This window comes from Corythoichthys intestinalis, chromosome 4 (assembly GCF_030265065.1).
Source record: "Corythoichthys intestinalis isolate RoL2023-P3 chromosome 4, ASM3026506v1, whole genome shotgun sequence".
Taxonomy (NCBI): Eukaryota; Metazoa; Chordata; class Actinopteri; order Syngnathiformes; family Syngnathidae; genus Corythoichthys; species Corythoichthys intestinalis.
In genome coordinates, this window is record NC_080398.1 from 11681372 (window position 1) to 11694766 (window position 13395).

The 13395-nt window shown below is 38.8% G+C and overlaps 1 protein-coding gene across 1 annotated transcript in view; it reads left to right on the top strand.

Moving 5' to 3' along the window:
* The window catches only part of col14a1a (collagen, type XIV, alpha 1a), a 219102-nt gene that overhangs the window by 127370 nt on the left and 78337 nt on the right, over positions 1 to 13395 (top strand). Inside the window, exons 25-27 of the mRNA XM_057834300.1 lie at positions 5170 to 5244; positions 8498 to 8637; positions 12428 to 12551. Of these exons, the coding sequence (XP_057690283.1) occupies positions 5170 to 5244; positions 8498 to 8637; positions 12428 to 12551 (339 nt within the window). The remainder of the gene's footprint in view (positions 1 to 5169; positions 5245 to 8497; positions 8638 to 12427; positions 12552 to 13395) is intronic.

A 13395-nucleotide genomic window follows, 5' to 3' on the forward strand; every position in this document is an offset into this window, starting at 1 on the left:
ACACAGTACAGAGGAATTGGAGTAGAATTTTGCCTAATGGTCTTGTGCTATTATATAGAAAAACCTCAACTTCATCCAAAACAAATACTGTTAAGTTCTAATCAAAGGTGGTTATGCAACACGGTATTAACTCAAGGTTTCACAAAACAATGTTTAAGCTATTTCAATTGTAAATGTTAAGAAATATGAAGATGCTGCAGGTTTTGCCCAGTCCATTATTATTTTTATTGTAACAATTTTATTAGACAACCAGAAATACAAAATATTGTGGGAATTTTTTATCTTTCTTCACTTATACAGTGGGGCAAATAAGTATTTAGTCAACCACTAATTGTGCAAGTTCTCCCACTTGAAAATATTAGAGAGGCCTGTAATTGTCAACATGGGTAAACCTCAACCATGAGAGACAGAATGTGGAAAAAAAAAACAGTAAATCACAATGTTTGATTTTTAAAGAATTTATTTGCAAATCATGGTGAAAAATAAGTATTTGGTCAACACCAAAAGTTCATCTCAATACTTTGTTATGTACCCTTTGTTGGCAATAACGGAGGCCAAACATTTTCTGTAACTCTTCACAAGCTTTTCACACACTGTTGCTGGCATTTTGGCCCATTCCTCCATGCAAATCTCCTCTAGAACAGTGATGTTTTGAGGCTGTCGTTGGGCAACACGGATTTTCAACTCCCTCCACAGATTTTCTATGGGGTTGAGATCTGGAGACTGGCTAGCCCACTCCATGACCTTGAAATGCTCCTTACGAAGCCACTCCTTTGTTGCCCTGGCTGTGTGTTTGGGATCATTGTCATGTTGAAAGACCCAGTCACGTCTCATCTTCAATGCCCTTGCTGATGGAAGGAGATTTTCACTCAAAATCTCTTGATCCATGGCCCCATTCATTCTTTCCTTTACACAGATCAGTCGTCCTGGTCCCTTTGCAGAAAAACAGCCCCAAAGCATGATGTTTCCACCCCCATGCTTCACAGTGGGTATGGTGTTCTTCGGACGCAATTCACTATTCTTTCCCCTCCAAACACGATAACCTGTGTATCTACCAAAAAGTTCTATTTTGGTTTCATCTGACCATAACACATTCTCCCAGTCCTCTTCTGGATCATCCAAATGCTCTCTAGCAAACCGTAGACGGGCCTGGGCGTGTACTCTCTTCAGCTGGGGACGCGTTTAGCAGTGCAGGATTTGAGTCCCTGGCGGCGCATTGTCTTACTGATAGTTGCCTTTGTTACTGTGGTCCCAGCTCTCTGTAGGTCATTCACTAGGTCCCTCCGTGTGGTTCTGGGATTTTTGCTCTCCGTTCTTGTTATCATTTTGACACCACGGGGTGAGCTCTTGCATGGAGCCCAAGATTGAGGGACATTATCAGTGGTCTTGTATGTCTTCCATTTTCTAATAATTGCTCCCACACTTGATTTCTTTACACCAAGCGTTTCACCTATTGCAGATTCAGTCTTCCCAGCCTGGTGCAGGTCTACAATTTTGTCTCTGGTGTCCTTCGACAGCTCTTTGGTCTTGGCTATAGTGGAGTTTGGCGTGTGACTGATTGCAGTTGTGGACAGGTGTCTTTTATACCGATAATGAGTTAAAACTGTTGCCATTAATACAGGTAACGAGTGGAGCCTCGTTAGACCTCGTTAGAAGACGTTAGATCTCTTTGACAGCCAGAAATCTTGCTTGTTTGTAGGTGACCAAATACTTATTTTCCACTCTCATTTGGAAATAAATTCTTTAAAAATCAAAACAATGTGATTTTCTGGTTTTTCTTGCACATTCTCTCTCTCATGGTTGAGGTTTACCCATGTTGGCAATTACAGGCCTCTCTAATCTTTAAGTAGGAGAACTTGCATAATTGGTGGTTGACTAAATATTTATTTGCCCCACTGTATGTGCAGTCATGTGAAAAAATTAGGACACCTTATTAAATATTCAGTTCTTTATTAAGAGATGTTCACATATCAATGTCTGATCTTTTTTTCATTTATCTCTGGGAAACAGGTAAACAACAAAAATTAACATTGTTTTACTCATTAAATCAAAATTTATCAACAGAAATGCATATTCTAACTGAGGTAAAAGACACCCTACAACCTAATAGCTAGTGGCTGAAATAACTTCAGTGAGACGCTTTTTTTGTAGCCATCTACCAGTCTTTGGCATTAAGATCTGGGCTTTGACTCGGCCATTTCAGGACTTTCTTGCTTTTCGGCCAGTCCTTGGTGCATTTACTGGTATATTTTGGGTCATTGTCATGTTGCAGGGTCCAGTTTCGCTTCAGCTTGAATTTTTTCACAGATGATATCACATGTTCCTCAAGCACCCTATGATACACTATAGAATTCATGGTGGATTCTATGATGGTGAGCAGGCCAGGTCCTGCTGTAGCAAAGCATCCTCAAACCATGACACTTCCACCTCCATGCTTCACAGTTGGTATGAGATTCTTTTCCTGGAATGCTGTATCGTGTTTAGTCAAACATGTCCTCTGATCCAGTGTCCAAATAATTTTAGATTCATCTGTCCAAAGAACAATATTCCAGAAGTCCTGGTCTTTGTCTACATTCATTCTGGCAAACTTAAGTCGGGCCTTCATGTTCTTCTTGGAGAGCAAAGGTTTCCTCCTTGCACACCTCCCATGAAGGTTAAACTTGTGAAGTGTCTTTCTGATTGTAGATGCATGCACTTTCACATCAACAGTAGCAAGAGCCTGCTGTAGGTCCCGTGACAACATTTTGGGGTTTTTGAAGAGTTCTTTTAGCATCTTGCGGTCTGCGCTCAGGGTAAACTTGCTTGGACGGCCAGACCTGGGCATATTGGCAGTTGTTTTGAATGTCCTCCACTTGTAGACTATTTTCCAGACAGCGGAATGACTGATTTTATATTCTTTTGAGATCTTTTGAAATGACTCATAAGCGTCTATAATCTTCTTTCTGAAGACCTCAGACAGCTCCTTTGATCTCATGATGGTGTTTTCTCTCACTTCAACATTAAGTCACTGTTTAAAGTATTCTGCGTTGAGGAGTGGGTCAAACTTTCTTCAGACCGATGTTAAAGACTGGTAGATGGCTACAAAAAGCATCTCACTGAAGTTATTTCAGCCAAAGGGGGTAACACTTGCTATTAAGTGGTAGGGTGTCCTAACTTTTTCTTCAGTTAGAATATGCATTTTTCTTGGTAAATTTGGTTTAATGAGTAAAACAATGTTAATTTTTGTTGTTTACCTGCAATTAAATCACTTTCTTTCAAACAAGCGTTTCTTAATAAAGATCTGAATATTTCTTTTTTTTTTTTTTTACACTCACCGGCCACTTTATTAGGTGCACCTGTCCAACTGCTCGTTAACACTTAATTTCTAATCAGCCAATCACATGGCGGCAACTCAGTGCATTTAGGCATGTAGACATGGTTTAAGACAATCTCCTGCAGTTCAAACCGAACATCAGTATGGGGAAGAAAGGTGATTTGAGTGACTTTGAACGTGGCATGGTTGTTGGTGCCAGAAGGGCTGGTCCGAGTATTTCAGAAACTGCTGATCTACTGGGATTTTCACGCACAACCATCTCTAGGGTTTACAGAGAATGGTCCGAAAAAGAAAAAGTATCCAGTGAGCAGCAGTTCTGTGGGCGGAAATGCCTTGTTGATGCCAGAGGTCAAAGAAGAATGGCCAGACTGGTTCGAGCTGATAGAAAGGCAACAATGACTCAAATAACCACCCGTTACAACCAAGGTAGGCAGAAGAGCATCTCTGAACGCACAGTACGTCGAACTTTGAGGCAGATTGAGCTATTTGGGAACAAACACTCTAAGTGGGTCTGGCGTGCCACGAAAGATGCGCATGCTGAAAAGCACCTCATACCCACTGTGAAGTATGGGGGTGGGTCAGCGATGCTGTGAGGCTGTTTCACTTCGAAAGGCCCTCGGAACCTTGTTAGGGTGCATGGCATCATGAATGCTTTGGAATACCAGGACATTTTAAATCAAAATCTGTTGCCCTCTGCCCGAAAGCTGAAGATGGGTCGTCACTGGGTCTTTCAGCAAGACAATGACCCTAAACATACGGCCAAAACTACACAGAAATGGTTCCACCACACAAAATCAAGCTCCTCCCATGGTCATCTCAGTCCCCAGACCTTGTTTTGTTGGCAATAGGGGGTTGTACAAAGTATTAACACCAGGGGTGCTAATAATTGTGACACACATTATTTGATGTCAAATATTTTTTTTCTTTACGTGGGATTTTTTCCTTATTGAATGAATGCACTTGTATTGAAGGTTGGATTTTTCTCTTTTTTTCCATTAAGGTCCCATATTATTTGAATCAAAAGAAATATTTACAAGCTAAAAAACACATCTTTTTCAGGGGTGCCAATAATTATGGAGGGCACTGTATATATATGTATATATATATATATATATATATATATATATATATATTTATATATATATTTATATATACACACACGTATACTGCTTTGATCCCAAGAAAAAATGTGCACATCCAATTCACTTGAAGTGAAAAACTACTTTGACTATCAAAATGTGATCGGATTAACAAAGACTGTTTACACATTAGCTAAGTTTGCCATCTGTTCTGCTCTGATTAAAAATAAATACCAAATTAAAAAATTAAGCTAGTGAGTTTTAATTACTTGCAATTGTGTTCATTGTATCATCTCATTGTTGATGTGGTTCATGAGTCCACCTGTATGTTTTTAGCTTTTTTTTCTTTTCTTTTTTTTATGTATTTATTTTTTCCTACCAAATCCATTCCTTTTTGTCAACTAATCGCTTTGGCACACACACATCCTCAGGCCAGGAGTTGTTTTTTACCCCTGAAAAACAGCCTGTGGTCAAACGCACACTGGATTGATGAAACTACTTTTGCTATCCTCGGGTTATAGGGGAACAGATGGTAGCTAGAGACACTTTTGTTATCTTTTTACTCTGACTTATAGATGGAGATAGACAAAAATACAACAAGATTGCTCTCACACTTGTTGATTGTAAATACAAAGGCGCCCCAATAAAGGGTCATGTAATACTCCGCAATCCCCATCAGAAAGAGGATTAAGAAACATTAGAGTTTCACAGTTAGAATCCGTTGTATCTGACTTGACAGATTTATCATGTACAGTATATGTTTGCTTGTGTCTACAGTGCCTGCGCCCACTCAGGCTCCAACTGAACCCCCTGCCACGGAGCCCCCTCCCACCATTCCACCAGCCAAAGAAGGTGAGCAAGGAGTTTAACTCTAGCATTCTACACTCTTGGTTACTCAACATTGCACTGCTGTTTTTATGTCTTGTTAGCAGTTGTTACAGCTGCAGTCGTTAATTACACATGTGAATTGTGTATGAAATATCAATTGACGCCTTAACACCTACATTTGTAAGGATGAGGAACAACTTGTTTCAGAAAGACAGCATATAACCTTACGTGAAATTATGTTCTTCTAAATCTTTTTTTGAGTCAAACAAGTCTGTATTAAAAACACTATGATTTTGATTTAAAAAAAAAAAAAAAGAGAGACTGTAAAAAGTAAGTAATTGAAAATAACGTAGATTTAAATTTTTTTTCACTAAGGTGGAAACATTACAAGCGTTAAGCGTTTTTTTTTTTTTTTTTTACTGAAATCCTATTATACAAGTTTCAAGTAAAGGAGACAAGCAAGATTAAAAAGCGAGAAAGAAAGGGAGACATTTTTACACTATACAAGCATCACCCTCCAGACCAAGTGTTCCTGCCTTGCATTGTTCCCGTCTGATAAACTCAGTTGACAGTCTGACCCACAACACAAAACTCCACAGACATGATCCGACACGCCTGCTGAGCCCTCAGTTGTAATCCAAGTTTACATTTCTGACCTTTGTCACACTCTTGTCCTATGTCTGGACAAAACCACAGAAGAAAAATAGCCTATAATATGTTTGTACAGGAAAATACACACAGCCAAACACACCTGTTAGTGATTGGAAATGAAGTGGAAAAGAAAAGTGAGAGGTGAGATTTTTTTTGCAGGAAACAATAGCCATTACATGCAAGGAAAATGAAATATAAAAACAATTAGAGAAATTGCAACGAGGAATAAATTGTGGAAATGTGACAATATCTTAGTTTGAGTACGTAAAGCCTGACAATATAAAACCTCTGCACCGACATTTATCTGGACATTTCTGACAAGCATACTCTACTTCTGACGTTCATTAAAAAAAAAAAAAAACATGTTTCCTCAGAAAGATTCAAGGAATTTAATGACCTACCAACAGAGATTTCAGATCCCAGGTTAGCCCAATAATTCCTTGTGAAAAAATAGAGAACAAAAACTTGCATAGTAAGCTCGATTAAATAGACTAAATACATTTAATTTCCATCAGTAGTGGGGCAGAATCAGTTTGGACCTGAACAAAAAGAATATTTTTTTCTTTCATATTTAGTGAAACCTTGAAAATGCATTCCAGCAGCAAAAAAATTAGTAAAATTGCAGCCAGGCACCCAAGAACTTAAGATACATAAATGCATAGGGTCTACGATTGGAGCAGCAATGTATTAGCAATTAATAATTGACTGCAGAAAAGATTCTGAATATCGTTTTATTATTGGATTGGTTAGAATTTATCATTATCAAAATGGTATACAGAACTGTGCTTACAGAATGTATTCAGAAACTTAATGAACCTTTTATTTAGGTTTGGGACTTGTGACAACAAATGCAAGCTGTCCTTAAAATATGTGTATCCCACAACAAATTTGATGTACCGTATTGGCCCGAATATAAGACGGCCCTGATTATAAGACGACCCCCTTTTTTTCAAGACTCAACTTTGAAAAAAGACTTTTTGAACACCAAATTAATTTTTATACAGAAAATAATTACAGTACATCTGAAACAAATAATTATAACAATATATTTTAGAGAAAAAGCATGTTATTTTGCCTCATTCAAATCTTAATATCTGAACATTTAAATATGTAAACTAAAGTGCAATCACATTCGTAAAAAACTAGTAGCTGAGATCTGTCATGACAGAACATCGCTTCAATGATATCTGGTGTCATCTAGCGTCGTGAATGGGTATAATGTCTAGACCGCGAATATAAGACGACCCCCTCTTTTTCAATCTTATTTCAACGCAAAAAACACTGTCTTATATTCGGGCTAATACGTTAATTTCTGTACTTTTTGGAATAAGAAAAAAAAATCTTTATAGCATGCCAAGGCACAGATTTTGGCTAGGCAACAAACATACTACACTTGTTCTGAAAGGGATCCACAGATAGAAAGACTTGTAGTTCTTAAAAGATGAACGTTAATATGAGTTAAAATAATTTGTTATTGAAACCTCTTTTGATGTTTTCGTTTTTATACAATTTGTAAAATTAGGTTGTCCAGGTCGCCATTGTTGTTGACGTCGCAGGGCGGTGACGTCACATGGTTATGCTGCAGGGCTTTCAGAGTATAACTCTAGCGACATAAACATGTCATCTGTTCACCCTTTCATTTTGAACCCGAGGGGAACATTAATGAGCATGACAGCACTGTCGATATTTCACAGAACTAGCAGCAAAAGCAAAATGAACAGGAAAGACGGAATGAGACAAGACGAGAGCAGGAAAAAAACAGTGTTCTGCCAAAATGTGCTACACCAGCGAAACGTCCCACAAGAGGTGAATTTGACACCCAAAGTACTACCATGGACTTCCAGCTTGTTTTGTTTCGATGCATAAAGACAGTACATACTAAAGGTGCATTAGGAAAATACTTAAACGTAGTAATATCAAATAAATATGCTACGTGACTATGTGCTCAACAGATCAACAATCTGCTTTAAAGCTACCACAAGAAAACACAATGCTTTAGAAGTATGAGAGGGAATCACATGCAAAAAGTATTTTGAGGCAATGAAAATGTAATAAACTCAGTAAAACACAAACAGTAAGTACTTGCCGCTTTTAACCGTTTAGCGCATGTGTTGGACGTCTCGCCATGTAGAACGAATTGGAGTAACCTGGTAGTCTACATCATCACCCCGAGCGTCCGTTGCGCGCTTAAAACATGGCGCCCTCCGTCGGTCAAAACATGTACTAAATATTGTAGATTTTTAAATCAATGGCAATAATTTATGTCTTTCTAATAACATATTTTAGTAAAAGAGAACAATTATGGCTTATTAAAGCCTACAAGTCTTTAATTCCGAGGTTCCTTTTAAAAGTATGTTGGCCTCATTTCTCAGAGCTGTTCTTTGTGCATCAATATAAGATGGATAAGAGATCCTTACTTATCTTTCAAGGAAATTAAAGAAATCTGGGAAAGTCGGGTAATAGAGAAAGTAAAAAACAAACTAACAAACAAAAAAGTATGATTTCTTCTAGAAATAGAAATAGTAAACTAACTCTATATACAGTATTCGAATGTTCCATAACTTGAAAGTACAATGTTTTTCCATATCCTGTATGTACAGTATATGCCTTATGTCTGTCTGTTAAGTATGTAAGGAGGCCAAGGCGGACTTGGCCTTTCTGGTTGATGGCTCTTGGTCCATTGGAGATGACAACTTCATGAAGATCACTAATTTCCTGTATAGTACCATTGGATCACTGGATCAAATTGGGACAGATGGCACCCAGGTGAGCTACGCTGTCACCTATAGCTATAGCACAACATTAAATACATAAGAAGAATCCTTAACATTGAACCAGAGTATTTTTGCCTCATGTGATGTACATAAAGTTGTACAGGGCAGAATTTGACACTTGTAGTCATAATTGTGAGAGAAAATTAGTTCAGCATTGTACTTGTAAAATTATGCATTATATGATGTTACATAATAACATAGCGTACATGTAATCTAAAAACAGATGTGTAAAGATGGCGTATACAGTATGTTTAGGGGTAGGGCAATCATTTTCATTGGAAAAATAAAATAGACACGCTTATAATATAAATGCTCGGTTGGCAAAATTAAGAAACAGAGCAAACACCACAGTATGCGGCCCGTGGGCCATACTTTGCAGGCCCATTGATTTTCAATCATGAGCTCATGCCACCCAATGAACGTGTCTAGCTTTACAAAATCTTAAGCAGTATACTTTTCTTGTTTCACGGACAAGTTATCATAATCTTACCGCAATCTGGCCTGTGCCTCTTGACACATCAATTTGCATGCCTAGTCTATTGTCTAATCTGAGTAGAGATTTGTGTATGTCGCCATCTAGTGGTTGGCCGCCATAACTAGGGTGTTTGCACACCTCTAGAAGCCCAACGTCAGTCAATGTAAACAGTAATATTAGCAGCTGTTGGCTTTGTGCTGCGGGCAGCGATGTCTTTGGACAACATTTTTATAGGGAAAAGGTGACCTGATGAGCCAGAGCCTACAACCCAGTCCGCATGTCTGCATGATATGTGGCTAAAATCTAGCAAACAAGGCAACAAAAGCAAATGCACTGAGAGACTCACACAGTGCTGGCCAAAAGTATTGGCACCCCTGCAATTCTGTCAAATAATCCTCAATTTCTCCCAGAAAATGATTGCAATTACAAATGCTTTGGTAGTAGTACCTTCATTTATTTTGCGTGCAATGAAAAAAACAAAAGAGAATGAGGGGGGAAAAAATTAAATCATGATCATTTTACACAAAACTCCAAAAATGGGTCGGACAAAAGTATTGGCACCCTTTGAAAAATCATGTGATGCTTCTCTAATTTGTGTAATTAACAGCACCTGTTACCTACCTGTGGCACATAATAGGTGGTGGCAATAACTAAATCACACTTGCAGCCAGTTAAAATGGATTAAAGTTGAGTCAACATCTGTCCTGTGTCCTTCTGTGTACCACATTGAGAATGAAGAAAAGAAACAAGTCCGAAGAACAGTCTGAGGACTTGAGAAGCAAAATTGTGAGGAAGTATGGGCAATCTCAAGGCTACATGTCCATCTCCAAAGACCTGAATGTTTCTGTGTCTACCGTGCTTAGTGTCATCCATAAGTGTAAAGCCCTTGGCACTGTGGCTAACCTCGCCAGATGTGGATGGAAAAGAAAAATTGACAAGCGATTTCAATAAAAGAATGTGAAAAAAGCCAGGCGGGAGTTTGCCAAAACTTACATAAGAAAGCCAAAAACATTTTGGAAGAATGTTCTCTGGTCAGATGAGACAAAAGTAGAGCTTTTTGGGAAAAGGCATCAAAATAGAGTTAAAAACGAGGCCTTCATAGAAAGAACACGGTCCCCACAGTCAAACATTGCCGAGGTTCCCTGATGTTCTGGGGTTGCTTTGCTACCTCTAGCACTGGACTACTTGACCATGTGCATGGCATTATAAAGTCTGAAGACTACCAACAAATTTTGCAGCATAATGTAGGGACCAGTGTGAGGAAGCTGGGTCTCCCACGGAGGTCATGGTTCTTCCAACAGGACATTGACCCAAAACACACTTCAAAAAGCACGAGAAAATTGTTTGAGAGAAAGCACTGGAGACTTCTAAAGTGGCCAGCAATAAGTCCAGACCTGAATCCCATAGAACACCTTTGGAGAGATCTGAAAATGGCAGTTTGTAGAAGACGTCCTTCAAATCTCTGAGACCTGGAGCAGTTGACCAAAGAAGAATGGTCTAAAATTCCAGCAGAGCATTGTAAGAAACTCATTGATGGATACCGGAAGTGGTTGTTTGGATTTATTTCGTCTAAAGGTTGTGCTACCAAGTATTAGGCTGAGGGTGCCAATACTTTTGTCCGGCCCATTTTTGGAGTATAGTGTAAAATGATAATGTTTTTTTTTTTCATTCTCTTTTGTGTTTTTTCATTGCAAGCAAAATAAATGAGGATATTTGTAATTGCAATCATTTTCTGGGAGAAATTGAGCATTATCTGACAGAATTGCAGTTGTGCCAATACTTTTGGCCAGCACTGTACCTCTTTGTGAACCGTATTGCTGATGCCCCAAAAAATCTTTCACGATTTGAAAAAACCCATTAAGCCTGCGACCAAGGATATTTGCCATCAAGTTTTAGGAGAGGCCGCTGTTAAAAAAGGGTTGATTCAGCGTATGCTGAGTTACAATTTCCCCGCACTTAATGGTTGTTTTTAGCCGGCATCGTAAAGCTGAAATCACTTAAGTGGGGTAAATCGTAACCCGGGAACTACTTGTATTTCCATCCTAACTACATTGAGTGTTGGAGGTATCAAATTTTGAATAAGTGCATATTTTGTGTGTGGAAAAAGCTGCTTAACAAACAAGAACATTTAAAATCTATTTCTAAATGGAGTTACATTCTCTGTTTTCTGTTGAGAAATTAGCATAGCAACAGTCTAAAACGGAATTGGGAAAATTGGAGAAGTTTGCATTGAATGAACATTGCACCTAAGAGAGTCTTTGTGTGTTGTTTCTGAACAGCATTTAGGCATTGCTGCTTATTTGCCGCCACTTTGTTTTGTCCCTGAGAAGTCTACTTTCTGGCAAGTTAATTCCAAATGCATGACTCTTTAGAACAAATATCAAGTAGTTCCAGCACCAGCACCTTAAGGCTATAGGACTACTGGAAAACACAATTATCTTGATCCTTAGCATAAAATCTACCAGGAGGAATACTTACAATCAGTTGCCAGATTGAATGCTACAATCTCTTCAGCCTCAGAGCGTTTCTCTTATATCAGGTTCATCAATAACGCCAGGTTGTAGTAGACACCCCCACCCTCCACAATGTCACCACTGCTCAGTTGCTTCATTTGTCACTCTGTAGAGGTGCTTGTGAAACGCTTTTTTTCCATTTGTGCAGTACAGTATGTGCTGTTAAGCACTTTGCTCCCCTCATCGTGCCCTGCAACAGCATGGTGGTGGGGAACAAACAGCAAAATACAGGCTATAATGCAAGAAAGTTGGCAATGGTCTAAATTGAAAATTGGCTGCTGTTGGCCGCCTTGAGCAAACAACAGCACCATTACCAATCTGTAGCTAATCATTGTTCCTCCCTCAGTAAGGCAGTTTAGGTTTTGCAAATTACTCCAATTCTGGGAGTGTAAATTTTTTCAATTAATTTTCTAAATATTTTCCTGTGTAAGGACCACCACCTTATTTCAGGAAAAAATATAAGATTCCCTCATTATACTTTTGAGATGACACTCATTACTCACCCAAACAATATTAGCTTCCAGTGTGTGAATTTCAAATGCACTGTGCAAAATCAAATGTTCTCGCTGGGTCATCAAATAAGGGTGGAATTTTCAGTAAATGAAGCTATTTTGGTAAAAAAAAGGGGGGGGGGGCAAATGTTATTCTTCCAGTTTTATAGCACTTGCCAAAGCAGCAACTTGGACTAAAAAGGCTGATCGTATTTAGTATGTTTACATTTACGATGGCACTCAATTGACATGGTGTGTAGTATATTCGGCACTCTTCTAATATCAGTAAACTTCTTTTATCAGGTGGCCATATGTCAATTCAGTGATGATGCTCGAACAGAGGTCCAGCTGAGTTCCCATGGCGACAAAGAAGAGCTGCTTGAAGCAATTCAGAGGATCAAATATAAAGGAGGCAACACAAAGACAGGTCAGTGCAGCTTATAAGAGTCTTGGTGTGAAATTTAGTAAGGCAAAAGATGTTTTGCTTTAGCACAACAGTTTGCACTGACGACACAAGGTCCACTAACAGCCGTTCTGAACCTTTGAGTGGTACCACAGGATGCTCAGCAGCAGATGGATTTTTCCCAGGTGTAATATTAGGTGGGATAATTGTTTCCAAGGGCAAGAACCAACTGTCGCTCTCAACTTTTAAGACAACACTTCTTTTCCTGGATAACATGGAAATTCACATTTACAATTACAGTCCGTCTTAACAGGACATCTGCTGCCGTAATATAATCAAAACACCAGATGAGCATTAATTGGCCGTTTTAACAGATTGTGTTTTCAACTGGTAAAAGTTCAATATAAAGCCTTTCCCTGCTGTTACAGTTTAAGGTATGAAATTTCACAGTTAATTTCTAGAAATGTGTATTTCAAATTATAATTTGCTTCTAATTGGCCACATTTTGCAGGATATTTGTTAAAGCGCTCACATACCGTACCCAAGAGACAGACTCTGAGGGTCTGAATACTTAACAAGTAGTGTGGTTTCTGAATCTGTTGTAATATTCATGTGAGAGCGCCCAGCTGTGCTGGTGAGCACAAGGTGAATGTCGGGAACGTTGATGCGTTAATGAGGCTTTACAGGGAATGTCGCTTGTTGAGTGCATTTGAATTCTGGGTTTGGATCAATAACTGTTCAGACAAACTCTGTCCTTGTGCATTTCTGTCATCTTCTGGGCGGATCTCATCATCATTTCTACATTACCCTGCTTAATCTCCACCTGATCACCCTCCACTCCTTATTCCCTCCTCTTGTTCAACAGCTC